The 14,810-nt window shown below is 35.0% G+C and overlaps 4 protein-coding genes across 5 annotated transcripts in view; 3 read left to right on the forward strand and 1 right to left on the reverse strand.

The window, feature by feature from the left end:
- The window catches only part of abca1b (ATP-binding cassette, sub-family A (ABC1), member 1B), a 44,543-nt gene extending 42,556 nt beyond the window's left edge, over window positions 1-1,987 (forward strand). The window contains exon 47 of the mRNA XM_048177071.1: window positions 531-1,987. Within this exon, the coding sequence (XP_048033028.1) occupies window positions 531-674 (144 nt within the window). The 3' untranslated portion in view covers window positions 675-1,987. The remainder of the gene's footprint in view (window positions 1-530) is intronic.
- nipsnap3a (nipsnap homolog 3A (C. elegans)) lies at window positions 1,322-6,457 on the reverse strand. Its single transcript, XM_048177074.1, has 6 exons — window positions 6,284-6,457; window positions 4,307-4,514; window positions 3,818-3,979; window positions 3,374-3,523; window positions 2,653-2,739; window positions 1,322-2,499 (listed from the first exon to the last, which is right to left on the reverse strand). The coding sequence occupies exons 1-6, from the start codon at window positions 6,440-6,442 to the stop codon at window positions 2,423-2,425; spliced, it is 843 nt and encodes a 280-aa protein (XP_048033031.1). The 5' UTR covers window positions 6,443-6,457; the 3' UTR covers window positions 1,322-2,422.
- Window positions 6,458-6,946: 489 nt separating this feature from the next.
- Window positions 6,947-8,909, forward strand: LOC125259442 (probable pancreatic secretory proteinase inhibitor). The gene is made up of 4 exons (XM_048177075.1): window positions 6,947-7,412; window positions 7,526-7,557; window positions 7,657-7,769; window positions 7,924-8,909. The coding sequence occupies exons 1-4, from the start codon at window positions 7,361-7,363 to the stop codon at window positions 7,967-7,969; spliced, it is 243 nt and encodes an 80-aa protein (XP_048033032.1). The 5' UTR covers window positions 6,947-7,360; the 3' UTR covers window positions 7,970-8,909.
- Window positions 8,910-9,136: 227 nt separating this feature from the next.
- On the forward strand, window positions 9,137-13,239 carry thg1l (tRNA-histidine guanylyltransferase 1-like). 2 transcript variants are annotated; one of them, XM_048177072.1, is made up of 6 exons: window positions 9,137-9,628; window positions 10,058-10,234; window positions 11,677-11,846; window positions 12,519-12,607; window positions 12,793-12,900; window positions 12,991-13,239. In XM_048177072.1, the coding sequence occupies exons 1-6, from the start codon at window positions 9,441-9,443 to the stop codon at window positions 13,150-13,152; spliced, it is 894 nt and encodes a 297-aa protein (XP_048033029.1). In that variant the 5' UTR covers window positions 9,137-9,440; the 3' UTR covers window positions 13,153-13,239. The 2 variants fall into 2 exon arrangements, with proteins under 2 accessions (XP_048033029.1, XP_048033030.1); XM_048177073.1 differs by lacking the exon at window positions 9,137-9,628 and having other exon boundaries at window positions 10,168-10,234; window positions 11,772-11,846.
- The last annotated feature ends 1,571 nt before the right edge of the window (window positions 13,240-14,810 follow it).

The raw sequence follows: 14,810 nt of genomic DNA on the forward strand, positions 1-14,810 counted from the left end.
ACACTGAAGCAGAATTAAAGTCACTTGTAGTTTTTGTGTTTCTTTTCTTTAGTGATTCTGCTTGTTAACAGCAGGTGTTCATCACTAATACTCAATCATCACTTAATTAATCGCTTATCTCATTAACTTTAACTCTGCTTCAGTGTTACTTTAACACTATTTAGAGAGGGAACATATGTACTCTGTACAGAGTTGATTTAACTCTGAGGATTTTGCTGTGTACCATAACCACTACTAAAGCAACTCAGCCAGGCCTCGACCCTTTATTTTTGCATATGCCTTGGCGGGAATTATTTAAATGAGGAATATTGTGACAAGTTTGTTCAAACAAGAATATAAAAGAAAAACTCCCTTTGGAGTGACTGTACTTTGTAACTCTGCAGATTTTTTCATGCTCAAACAGAAACATTACACACTAAAGAAAGTTGAAACTATAGAAAAAGCATAAAAGGTCCTCGTTATGTTATGAACTAGCATAGAATATTTTTTTCATGATGTGATTACGGAGTACTCTTCTTCTCAATCTACAGGTATTTGTTAACTTTGCCAAGGACCAAAGTGATGACCACTCGGACAGCTCCATTCGTCGTAAAGAGACAGCGGTGAACATGGCCCTCCTTAGTCCTCTGTCTACTAAAGAGAACATGGAGAAGCCAATAGAAAGCTTTGTGTGAGCCAGTCTCTCTCTTTACACTACACGCTAACTAGAGCCAGTGGATTCCACTTGTTTCACAATGTTTTTGTGGCCTTTGAGCTGCAGTCTGCTGTTCTGACCTCTGCCTGAAGATAAACGTCTTAACCGGCCAGGTGAGAGGCAGATACTGCAATGCAAGTCAATGCAAAAGAAATTGAAAAGACTTCTCGTGTTTCTAGCATGGCTAAAATTGAACCGTGTTAGTCACAGTCTTAAACTTGAAGCCATCATTTCTGGTGTAGACTGCATGGACTGTATTTTGCGCAGTCGATGACAGAGATTGATTTTCATTGTGTGAGATAACTGGGCAGATGACAAAATGCCAATGATTAATAATTCAGGGTCAGTGTCTTTGTATTTTATATTCTTAAGATTAGAAGACTGGGAATCACATGCTGAAGAATCATAATTGTTTGTGTGGCCAAGGGCTGAGCTGCAAAACTGTAAATTGTACTATGTTAAAATGATTTTGTTTTTAATATGTCTTTATTTATAAACCAGCAATTGTTTTAGATGTTTTAGAAAGGAGCATTATTTTATAGGATGTTCTATCCAAGAGTGCCTCATGTTATCTTTATACATGCCGATGCGAGTTAAGACTTTTTGTGCATGGAGAAAACAAGGTGATTGATTTTGTATTTTTTTTTTAATAAATTAAAGTTTATACAAGTAAGCTTTACAGTTACACTGTGTAACAAATACCTCGGAGTCATATGAACAACTTAGAAGGAAATCAATTTAAACATACCGGTCATGTGCCTTCTTTAGTAAAAGGGCATTCGGGGTGTCCTTCACTGGATTAAATACAGAAAATAAAGAAATCCACAAAGAGAATTTCCAGCTGTATTTACATAGCCGTTCAGTACAGTAAGGGTGATCAATCCATACATTCAGTTTGGATTGTTAATCAGTATTTTGGATCTCATTGGGGTAGGTGACAGTGATGTCCACCTTTCATCCAAGCACTTTACTTGCTATGTTAATTAAAAAAAATATATATATATATATATTAATTTAATTTCAATGTGTTAATCTCTTTGCACTGGATTTTCCACAGACAATGTTTTTGCTATTTTTCCATTTACTGTTTAGTATTGGTTTGGATTCGATCAAAAAAAAAAAAAATAGAACAAAAAAAAAAAATCCTAAAAAGAACAAAAAGTCTTAGTACCACAGTGATGCTCCTCTTTTAATACCTGTTTACATTTCAATTTTATGGCTGTGGAATGTCTGTTACTCGCCTTGTACACTTACTGTATTTACACAATAAAACATGACAATCTACAACCCTAATATTTGTTTGATCTGTGATGTCATATTGAGGAATTCAATGTATGAATTATTTTCAGTGTCAATCTGTTTCAAATTTAACAAAAAGCAGCAGCATAAATGTTATTACTATATCGAATCTATGCAAAATCCACGCAATATAACATTGCTCAATTTTTTTTCATGGTTTTATTGCCATGGAAGTATTAATTGTAGAAAAGAAATGACATGTTTTGCATAACACTAATGATTAATATCTCTAAGTTTTTTTTAGTCTTAATGTGATGCAAAGCATTATTTTGACCCACAATCATTACATGCAAAATAAAAACATGCAATATCTTCAAGGAACTTGCTACAATTAAATCAGTTGATCAGTCCACTTAATTCATTTACTGCATAACTGAAATCTCACTCAACATTTCCCTGATTTTGTTCAAGCCAAACCATGAAGCCATGTTATTTGATTGGTGAGAAAGAACAGGGGAACATGAGTTTGCTCTTCTGTGACACAAGGAACGCTGAACTCTCCCTTACTGCAGTAAAAAAAAAAAATACAAAAGTAAAAAAGTAAGGTGAAATGTAATTTTAAAAATGCAAACAGTAATTTTTCCCAAACAAAAATTCCCAGAATGCTCTCATAATCACAGAATGATATTGTTTGTTGTAATGATATATTTAAGATTTACCTGCCGCCACCACTCTGGCATCTCCGTGAGATTTATGGCGTATTGCTGCCCGCTGGTCTGCACTCTCATACCACCATAAAACATGCACTGCGCATTGGAAAGAAATGTCAGAATACATATACAAAAAAGCAACATGAAAACTATATGGGCCAGATTTACTAAACCGCAATCCCATAAAAGCGCTGATGGGAAAGTTCTGCAGGGGATTTACTGACAGTGCAAACTTTAAAGAACACAGACGCTGTCAAATCATTTCCATAATGACCAACACAGGGGTCGCAAACAAGCAGAGCTGATGATAATCAGGTGAGTGTGATCTACTAACAGCACAGGCGCAAAGTGGCTTAAAGGGTTAGTCCACCCAAAAATGAAAATTGTGTCATTAATTACTCACCCTCATGTTGTTCCACACCCGTCAGACCAAAAATATCTTAATTTGTGTTCCAAAGATGAACGAAGGTCTTACGGGTGTGGAACAACATGAGGGTGAGTAATTAATGACAGAATTTTTATTTTTGGGTGAACTAGCCCTTCAAGACATGCTTTTTGGGGTGTTAAATAATGGCACAAATACCAGTAAATTGAGCAGTAAATAGTCATTACTTCAGTCACATGATTCTTCAGAAATCATACAGGTTGACTAAAAAACTAAAAAATTCATTATTATGATATGACTTGGTAATTATTTTAAAAACATAATTGTTTTCTTGCTTACACTCACCTTGATTGAGCTGTCCAAATTCAGAGTGAAAAACCCCAACTGAGTGGGCATATCCTGATCCCATGTGGGTGCCCACTGCTGCCTGAAACGCCTTACCCCACACCGCCGGACCGCCCGGCTTCATCTGGAAGGTGGCCAGCTCGAAAACTCCTTCAGAAAATAACATATTTTAACAAAAGCCATTCAGATAAGTATGCCTGGAGATTTTGAAATCTGAACCTTCTTTTATGAACAATTTATACATATTTGTAATGGCAGAAGGGGGAATATTCAGGAAACCCTTTTGAAAACAGTCATTATGATTGCAGTTCCAGTCAAATCAATAAGTTGTTAAAATGTCTTTTTTTTTTGGTTATGTCTTATATCACCTATAGTATCAAGTGAGCAGGCATTGGTGACCCTTTACAAATCAATGCATGACTTGTTAATGCACACATTTCACACCTCCATCTTTGGGTGGCTTCTGAAGTTTGCTCCAGGGTACGAGGTACGTCACCTCATTATCCTGAGAGCTCAGCATGGGCATTGCTTTAGAGATGTACTGATCAATCCAGCTGGGGTCCTGAGCCAGGGCAGCCCGCACAGATGCACGCTGGGCATAGCTGTCTAAACAATATTATAGCAAAGACAGAAAAGAAGGAGTTGTGTGTGGAGCAGCACTATCTCTTCAGATATTTTTTGAATAAAATATACACATATTTTTGTGTCAATACAGTAAACAATAAATCTTACTAAGAATGTCTAAGAAAAAAAAAAAATCTAGTAAGGGCCAAAACAGGATGTCTTGGCTACTATGGGACACCTGGCAACCTTAAGAAGTAAAGAGTCAGTTTCCTTTGGTCAGAACTTTGCAATGTTTTGTTGCATTTTACTTATTTATGAGTCCTATAAATCTTGTAAGTGCAGATTTAAGAATTCAGTACTCATTCTCACCATACTTCCAGATGTGGAAAACCTGATTGAGACCCCCATATTCCACACTCCAGTATCCAATGAGCTCTGAGTGGGCTGTACGCAGTTGGATCTTCTCATTGGTCAGTTTGAGGAAGGCAGCGTTGAGATGTGGCTGGATGTTATATGTGCGGAACTCATAGAAGGTTCCGTGCTGCTGCTGTGGTCCGGTGAAGATTGATGCCCTGGGCTGCTCGTCAAATGGAAAACAAACTGCTAGTGACACCATGTGGTCATTATTAGAACTGTTCAGCGTATAAGGTCTACACTTGTCTGACTCTATATGATTTCATAAAACTTTTTTTTTTTTTTTTTTTTGAGAAATGGCAGCTTCAGCCTTCTGCTTCTGTTTTTCAACTGCACAGCCCCCATACAAAACCATTAGCACATTTTAAAAACCTTGAAACTGTCATCTGATGTCAAAGATAAACTGTACAAATGTTTATGTTCTGCAAGTTCAGACCAGCCGATTCCAACTTAAGTACAAAGATCAAACCCTAATGTCCCTAATATCCCTAATGTCTATACGTACCAAATACTGTATATATATAATTTATTTTTTAACAAGACAACTCTATACTTAATGGCATGTTAAAAACTGAACAGATGGACACACTGCGTATAAATATAGAAATGGGCAAAATGTCATTTAAACATGGAATATGTAAATTCCCAAAATATTTAAGAAAATGTTGCACTTTTTCTAAGTCAGTAAATCAAATAAGCAAAATGATGTGAACTTCTTCATTTTCACAAGATGCTCTTGTTTATGCAGCTGAAGTGCTACTGTCATTAACCCTGCAAGCATGATATACAAAAAAAAAAAAAAAAAACAGTCAGAAAAATCTAATCTTTTGAAAAGGGACATTGTCATATTTGATACATCAGACTTTTATGGCTCATATTATAGTATGATATCGGATAATATGGAGCTGATATACTCGAGGAGGGGAAAAAACACCTCAATTTTATTCAGAGGCTCAAACTGGGCAAAAATATGCAGTTTGATGCAGCTGCTGATATTAATATGGAATGTAAATGTAAATCAATGAGATCTCAGACTAATAACATTAAATGCATATAAATATCAGTTGTCACTATATCTTCCAATAATGTGTCTTAGTAAGATGATATTTAAATGCTTAGTTTTATTATCAAAGCTCTGTAGTTTTTTTTTTTTGTGGGGGGCAAAATAATGATGATTAGGAGATGTACCTATATAAATAAATGTTGCTCAAAAGCCTGATGAATCATTTTTGATACTCACATTTTAAGATGATTTCTTTGGTTATACTAGAAAGCTATACTTACATTTAATTTATAAAAATCAGTAAAGATTTCACAGCAAAAAGACATGTACACAAGCTGAAGAGGGGGCATTTATATAATTATAATAAAAGGACTGTTACCTGCTAAAAACATACAAACTATCAATCACACAACAGAAGGCATTAAAAATACCTTTTCATCAAAATTTTGAACATGTTAAGAATTTGAGGCCATAGAAATTTGCTTCTTAAATATAATACAATAGGCTTTAAGAAAAAAATAGAGACAACAGTTTCAACTTTTCATTGAAAATGTTGTGCTTTATAGTATAAATGCATTTTTATCTGTAGTCTCAGACTTTTTGCCCCCATAATCAATTTATGCATGAACAATATGGGCCTCCGTCATTAAATAGTGAATAGTTTCTATTTGGATTATTGAACTCTTTTGCAGTGAGTTCATGCTTTTGTAATTCCTGACACTGCCAAGTCCTGAAAAATGTAACAGTGGAGTTACATGATCATTTGATTGACAATGGGGTGGGGGGCGTCCTCTGACGCACCTTCAAAAACAAAACTGGCGTTTGTCTTTTAACTCCATTCAAGAGTCACAAAGATTCAGTATCATTAGACTTGTAAACATACACTAATGAATGTTTAAATCAAACTTGTGAATGATAATAAAACTCACCGTAAGTCGGTTTTTCACAGACAGAAAGTTCTCTGCGTGACGTAACGCTTTCCGGTAAATAGCGCGTAATTGTATCATTTTTCTCGACGTGAATCTAGAACTGTATCCACAGCGTGACTGACGTGCCAGATCAGACGTGCAGCTCTGAACGAAGTTCATTTAGAGCCAGTACGGAAGCCGAAATGTATCGTTCAAGTTCGCTGCATGAAAGTATATGTGCTCATGAGATAACTATTTTCATTATTAGCATTTAAAACTTTACATTTAAAATCCTATAGATATAAAGTTTTGATATAGATTGTCAACCTTTGTAAACATTTAAATAGCTAGATACGAAGGTCTCCTATATATGCTGGCGTATCTTGTATAATTGTATGCCTATTATTTGTGCTATTTTAAGATTTTGTTGTTAACAAACGTAGAATATAATACATTTAAACGTATATCGTGTCTCTTTAATTACTTTAATATGCACATGAAAGGTGTTAAAATAAGGAAAGTTCCACTTTGCACTTTTTCATAAGAATTATTTCATTTCAGAGATTTTCAAGAGAAAATTCTCTGTATGTTTTGATAGTACACCCATACATTTTTTAAGTTCAAAAGTCTCTTCAATCCCATATTCCCTGCTGCATTATGTAGTTAATTATTTCATTTCATAATTATTGTTAACTGCATTCCATGTTTAGAGGAATTCCATTTATCTGGGGCCAATAAACAGGGACACACCTCCCAGCCAGACCTGTTTTGAGGGATATTATATACAGGCCAATGCATTTTGGATTGTGCTCAGCAATTTTTGGACAGACTGGAATGTTTATCCCTTAATAAAGAGAGAGACAATAGAGAGGCTCTGTTCTCACTGTTGTTGACGCGGGATGGTGGGTAGGTGGGGCGGATAGCCGTCAAAATATCAGCACCTCTCCTCCTCCTCCTCACTTTCAAACTATATGTTGCTGGTCATCAACAACACAACACTCACAAACGAGCTGGAAGTCATCAGTCACTAATTAAAAGCTCTCCGCCTGAATATCCAGATTTTTGTTTAGAAATCCAGACTTCCTTCCTTTGAGCATCATGACTGGAACAGCAGTGGTTCTGATGAGCCTGGTCTTCATCCTCTCTGTGGGTAAGTCTCCTCCACTAATTTTAAAAGGGCACTGTTATTATTTTAATCAGTGAGGTGTGCCATTTGCAGTTAACAACAGCAATGAGATTAATCCAACAGTACTAATTTTTCAGGCGCAGAGGATAAATCAAGACTCTACCGTAGAGTAAGTCCATTTATGCATGAGCAAACAGCTTTCAGAAAATGAACTGTGATGCATAACAGGCATTTACTGTAAATTGCATGTGTGTTTTTAATCTGACAGCCTGCATGTGGAGGTCTGAGTGTCAATCAAGCATGTCCTCTCAACTACTCTCCTGTGTGCGGTAATGATGGCATCACATACGTCAATGAATGCACCCTGTGTGTGCAGAGAATGTGAGTCCATTCATTTGCTTCTGTTAGTGCAGGATAACAGCATTACAGGGTGATTTTTGCCTGTAATTACTCTACTTTTAAAGACTGTTAGTAAGCAAATGTTGTGGTATGGATGCCGGGATGTTGGATAACTGAAAAGGTGTTTGTTTTTTAGGCACACAAATGCAGACATTTTGATTGTAAAAGACGGCCGCTGCTGAGGAGGAGGACCCTTATGATATCATCACTTCGCTTTTCATATCTATGTTTGTTTAAGAGTGTTGTTTGCTATGCACATTCAGACCAGTTTTGCACTTATCAGTATACCTATACAGTAGATGTGTGAAAACCTACTGCATGTTAAAATGAAAACTGCTAGTACTAAAATGAATAATATGTGTCAGTTTATTACATTTGAGTGACTTTGAGTGAATAGTGCAGAGGATAAATGATTTCATTTTCTATTTGCTCAGTTTGTTTTACATCAATACTGTCATTGTCTTTCTTTCCCAGCAAACAGGGAACGTTCTCAGAACTTTGGCTAACATTCTGGCATGGTTTTCTCAAAGTTATGAACAAACTTTCTTCCAGTAATGTTAATAGAACGTTTGTTCAAAGTTATCTGGTCTTAAATAACATTATCAAAGCATTAGCACAAAAATGTTATTTGTACATCATTCATGGAATGTTTTTCTGAAAAATTTTAGTTGGACATTTAGTCTAATGTTTTTTAAACATACTACTTTTTCAGAATGGATCAGAGAACATTCAAAAGTAATGTTCTCGTAATTCTTGAAAAATTATTAAATAGAGAAAACAATCCCTTAATGTTTTCTCTAACGTTCACTAAGAAACATTTAAATGAGAACATTCTATCATATAACTTACTGGGAACATAAGCAACACATATTTTGTTACCTGGGTTAATATATTTCAGCTCTTCCATTAAGTTTCTTTCTTTTTAGGAGCTACTCAGAGTGCAATGTTTCAAGAGTGAAGTTTTGAGTTACAGCTTATTTTTCTAAATATGTTAAAAAAAAAATTATCTCACAAAAATGGAAATGTGACATGATGACTGTTGGAAGACCATTTATACCTTGATTTTACATTTTTTGCTAATAAAATAAACATACTTTGCCAAACAATTGTAAGATTGTCCAGCTTCATTTATGTCTTGCTTTTCTTTGCAGCATAATTATGATTATACTGAAACAGAAACAAAGGTTCCGCACACTGAACGCAATTTTGTGCGTGACTTTTTAAATCTCATTTAAAAATAGCATGTACAGTATGCTAATTTTGTATTAGATGCAAGTCTTTAGGCTTTTAAACCAAAGCAGCTGATATTTTGTAGACTCTGTGGCGGAACGCAATTTTCAGAACTGTATTTTGAGGGACTGTTTAAAGTGACGAACCAATACAATGACCGCTCACTTACATGTGAGTTTTGACACAACATACGTCCGGTTAAGAAAGAAATATTGTATAAACAAAATAATATTAAATATTTCATAATATAACGCGTTTTAAGATTTAAGATTAGTAGCGATAATCACTCGTTTAAGTTCTTCCTGAGACAAATAATAAAAATTTTTGGATGTCAGCTAACCAGTTACGCCTATTCAACTATTCAGAACTAACAACATTATTCAAGTTAATTTACTAATTTAACAACTCGTAACTGATATCCTTATGCTGAGACTGTTATCGGTGAACTTTGGTGGGCTCATAGAGCACAGGACAATCTTAAGTCTTAAATTCAGCACATCATCTGTCATGGCCAAAAGCAAATTTGAATACGTAAGAAACTTTGAGCTTGACGACACATGTTTGAGAAACTGCTACATTGTGGTTCGGCTAGATGGACGCAACTTCCACAAGTAAGTGATTCTGTAATGCTTGCAATAGGTACATTTACAACATGCTCTTGCAGTACAAGTTCTAACACTCGCTTATGTAGTTTTGTGGAGGGTAGAACATGGTTAACGTAATTTCACCAAGTACGTTACAACATGTTCCTGGGTCAACATTCTAATCATCCAATCAAATCTGAGGGACAAGTTTACTGTTAATGTCAAGTGCAGGCGTACAACCAGGGTTAGGTGGCTCTAAAGCAGTGTTGTTCACCTATCATTTCCATACTTAGGGGTAGGGATAGGGCTAGGACTAAATTTTTGGACAGAAATGTTGTTCCAGGATTAACAAAATATTTTGATCCAGGAACATGTCTTTCTTGGGCATAATCACAGTGACCGGTAGAACATGCGCCATGACTGAAGGAATTTCTAACATGATCCCCTTGAATGCAGGTTTTCTGATCAGCATAACTTCATTAAACCCAATGATGACAGAGCTCTGGGTTTGATGAGCCGCAGTGCCCGTTCGGTCATGGAGGAGCTGGAAGACATCACTATAGCTTATGGACAGAGTGACGAGTTCAGCTTTGTCTTCAAAAGATCAACTACCTGGTTCAAAAGAAGGGCCAGGTTAGATTTTTTAATCTAATATTTATTTATTTTATTCATTTATTTAAATGCTGACACAGTGCCGTAGATAAACTTGCAAACTCTGCAGTGCATTTCAAAACCATCTTGACATCAAACACCACAATGGTTGTCAAGGATTATTGTGTCTAGGACAAGAGCTTTTCAATCTTTTAGATGTCACAACCCCTATATTTGTTCATTCTCATGCAAAGGACCCCATACTAAAATGTAAAAGGCAGCTATACATATTTTTATGTAAAACAAATATTATAAATGTGTGAAATACTTTGTTATTCTACTCATTATAGTACTTATTATTTATAAAATAAATACAATTAGATTGGAATACATAAAAATTAAACAAAAAATAACATACAGTATATTATTTTTGGTTTATTTTAATTTTTATTTATTTTATTCATTTATTTATACCAAATTTGTATTTTGTCTAATTTCTATTTTTTAAACTTTTATTTTAATCTATTTTAATCTTAATCTTATTAATTATTTATTTATTTATTTATTTTGTATACATTTTTTTACACTGTTGTTTTAAAGGGTTAATTAACCCAATTCTGTCATTTATTACTCACCCTCATGCCGTTCCACACCCGTAAGACCTTCGGAACGCAAATTAAGATATTTTTGTTGAAATCTGATGGCTCCGAGAGGCCTGCATAGCCTGCATAGCGATGACATTTCCTCTCTCAAGATCCATTAATGTACTAAAAACATATTTAAATCAGTTCATGTGAGTACATTGGTTCAATATTAATATTATAAAGCGACGAGAATATTTTTGGTGTGCCAAAAAAACGAAATAACGACTTATATAGTGATGGCCGATTTCAAAACACTGCTTCAGGAAGCTTTGGAGCGTTATGAATCAGCGTGTCGAATCAGCGGTTCGGAGCGCCAAAGTCACGTGATTTCAGCAGTTTGGCGGTTTGAACACGCGATCCGAATCATGATTCGACACTAAAGATTCATAACGCTCTGATGCTTCCTGAAGCAGTGTTTTGAAATCGGCCATCACTATATAAGTAGTTATTTTGTTTTTTTTGGCACACCAAAAATATTCTCGTCGCTTTATATTATTAATATTGAACCACTGTACTCACATGAACTGATTTAAATATGTTTTTAGTACATTAATAGATCTTGAGAGAGGAAGTGTCATTGCTGGATATGGAGGCCTCACTGAGCCATCGGATTTCAACAAAAATATCTTAATTTGTGTTCCGAAGATTAATGAAGATCTTACGGGTGTGGAACGGTATGCGGTATGAGGGTGAGTAATAAATTACGTTATTTTAATTTTTCGGTGAACTAACCTTTTAAACACATTTTTTCCATTGACCCCCTAACACTTCCTTGTGACAGCCTTGGTGGTCCCCGGACCCTGAAACTCACTCATTAAATGTTTTGTTTTCTCTCTATAGTAAACTGATGACCCATGTGGCTTCCCAGTTTTCCTCTAGCTTTGTTTTCTACTGGAAGGAGTATTTTGGCGAGCAGCCGCTCCTGTATCCGCCCAGCTTTGATGGCAGGGTGGTCCTGTATCCTAGCAACCGTAACCTTAGAGACTATCTAAGCTGGAGACAGGCAGATTGTAAGTTAATGTATTTTGGGTAACACTTTATTTTGATGGTCCCCTTTAGACGTACTGTTAACTGTAAGTAACGTTGCACCTACATGTCAACTAACCCTCATTAGAATATTAATAGAATATTCGTAGACTGTCTGCTTAATATTTGATAAAACGTTTTTGTGATGGTCCCCCAACAGACATTCTACTGACTATAAGTAACATTGCAAGTACATGTCAACTTATTCTACTAACCCTAATTTTAAGCCTAACAGTCTACTAATACTCTCAACTAATACTCTAATGAGAATTAGTTGACATGTAGGTGCAACTTTCCTTATGTCTAAAGGGGACCATCAAAATAAAGTGGTTACCGTATTTTGTAGTAGATTTGGGTTGACTGTAATATGTACAAAACAGTATAACAGGATGATCTAGAGTGATCTGGGCCATCATTTGAACTTTGACTTCTGCAGTTTACTGTGATTGTCACTCCAACACTACAACAGATAATAAATAAAACTTTATTTCATGACAACCTTGCAAGATTATGGTAATAATAACATGCTTGCATGTGATGGGGCATTAAATATACACATGTGCTATCTGTTATTGTCATACTATTGTCATTTTGTACTTTTAGCTAGACAAGGATTTGGTTTCAGAATTCCCAAAATATTTTTTTTATCTTCTCAGGTCACATTAACAATTTGTACAACACTACGTTTTGGACGCTGGTGCAGAAAGGAGGACTGACCACAACACAGGCTGAAGAGAGACTCAGTGTATTCTCAAATATTTATGTTCTTATGTTCTATATATATATATATATATATATATATATATACATACAAATAAGTTTAATTAAACATCTAATTCTAGAACAATTATTATGTCCATTTACATTCTATAGCTGTTGTGTAGTTTACGTAAAGAACCTACAAAGATGCATAATTTTTCCCACACACAGGGAACACAAGCAGCGGATAAGAACGAGATCTTGTTTTCTGAGTTCAGTATCAATTACAATAATGAATCCCCACTGCACAAAAAAGGCACAACTTTAATATGGGAAAAGGTAAGAGGCAGCTGGGAAAACAGCTTTTTTTTTATTGTAATATCTTTAATAAAAATTCTAATACATTCTTTCTCAAACTCTTTCCTTAAGGTAACTGAAACCACAACTAAACAGATCAAGCGGCCAGATGAAGAAGAGACACAAGTTACTGTAACACGGACCAGAAAGAAGGTTACAAGTCATTCCTGTGATATCATTGGAGATCAGTTCTGGGAAGAACATGCAGACATTCTGGAAAGTGACCAGTGTTGATCACACGGTTAAAAGACTCTACCAGACCAAAAATGCGAGCTCATTTTTCCCTTTGGTATTTAATTAAAAAAAACGTTCAATATTTTATATTTATTGTCTTTTTTGGAGAAAAAGATGTAAAGATTGTAAGATTCCTAGTGGAGATAAGGAATGACACAAGGATCTTAGTCTCTCCTGCAGAGATGAGCATCTGTTTTTACCTCACCCCCACTGTGTGCTGATGACTTTAAAAGTCTGTTTTCTCCAGATGTCAGTGTTTACGAATTCTGTACAATAGAATCAACATGAGTACAATTAATGAAGTGAGCATGAAATCAGTATTTTAAAGGGATAGTTCTCCCAAAAATGAAAATACTGTCACCATTTACTCACCCTCAAGTTGTTCCAAACCTATGAATTTCTTCTGCTGAACACAAAAGAAGATACAGTATTTTGAAGAATGTCAGTAACCAAACAGTTTATGGGCCCCATTGAGTTCCATAGTATGGAAAAAAAATACTATGGAAGTCAATGGGGTCCATCAAACTGTTTGGTTACGTCATTCTTCAAAATATCTTCTTTTGTGTTCAGTAGAAGAAATTCATACAGGTTTGGAACAACTTGAGGAACCTTTAAGATATATTCTGGGTTCAAACCAGATTAAGCACTTGTGCACTTGTAGCATAATGTTGATCACAAAAAAGCCAAAATCTAGATTACACTTACAATGGAAGTGAGTGGGGCCAATTTTTGGAGGATTTTAAAGCAGAAATGTGAAGCTTGTAAATTGTAAGTACTTGCATTAAATTTTCTGTTATAACTTATGCATTCGAATTCTAAAGCTGTAAACCTCTAAATCTAAAAATCAGTTTTTACAGTCTTTTCAGAGTTATAGTGTTATGATGTTACATTGTCATGGTGACAAAGTTGTAAAATTGAATATAAATTTACACAGAAAAAGTTAGTACACAATTTGTCAAATTAAACACATTTATGTCTTTGAAACTGAGTATTTTAATGTTTTTAAACTGGCCCCATTCACATCTATTGTAAGTGCCTTGGTGTAACCCAGATTTTTTTAGATTTAGGGATACAATACATACAGAACATGAAATACATACAAGTTAAACCATATACATATTTATTTATTTATTTTTTATTTGAATTAGGACAGTGCACATTGATCAACAAATCAGCAATAAGCATCAGTGTAAATATGCCGGAATTAGCACAATAGCTAAATTTCATCCGTTGTCCTAAGGCAGGTATCATAAAACACAAAATACAGATACATATTACACAGAACAACAAAGTACAGTAAACAGCAGTCACATAGAAGTTAAAAGGCCATTATGAACAGTGAGAAAATTATTTACATATGGGTACATCGCTGGTTTGATTTCAGCCATTGTTTAAGGTTTTTTTTAAAGGTTAAGTAATTGTCACAATTCCTAACTTGAGCTGGTAATGTATTCCATGACTGTGTGCCTCTGATAGACACCACCATTTGGCTAAATTTAGTTCTGCGCCATTGTACATTACATTACTTATGGAAACACTTACATGACCATAAGATACACATACACAGCTATACAGATATACAAACAAACAGGTAAAAACAAATACACTTATAAACTCACATTATTTGGCATCTTAAATGCAAGTCACTAAACATCTAA

Source organism: Megalobrama amblycephala, linkage group LG23 (assembly GCF_018812025.1).
Source record: "Megalobrama amblycephala isolate DHTTF-2021 linkage group LG23, ASM1881202v1, whole genome shotgun sequence".
NCBI lineage: Eukaryota > Metazoa > Chordata > Actinopteri > Cypriniformes > Xenocyprididae > Megalobrama > Megalobrama amblycephala.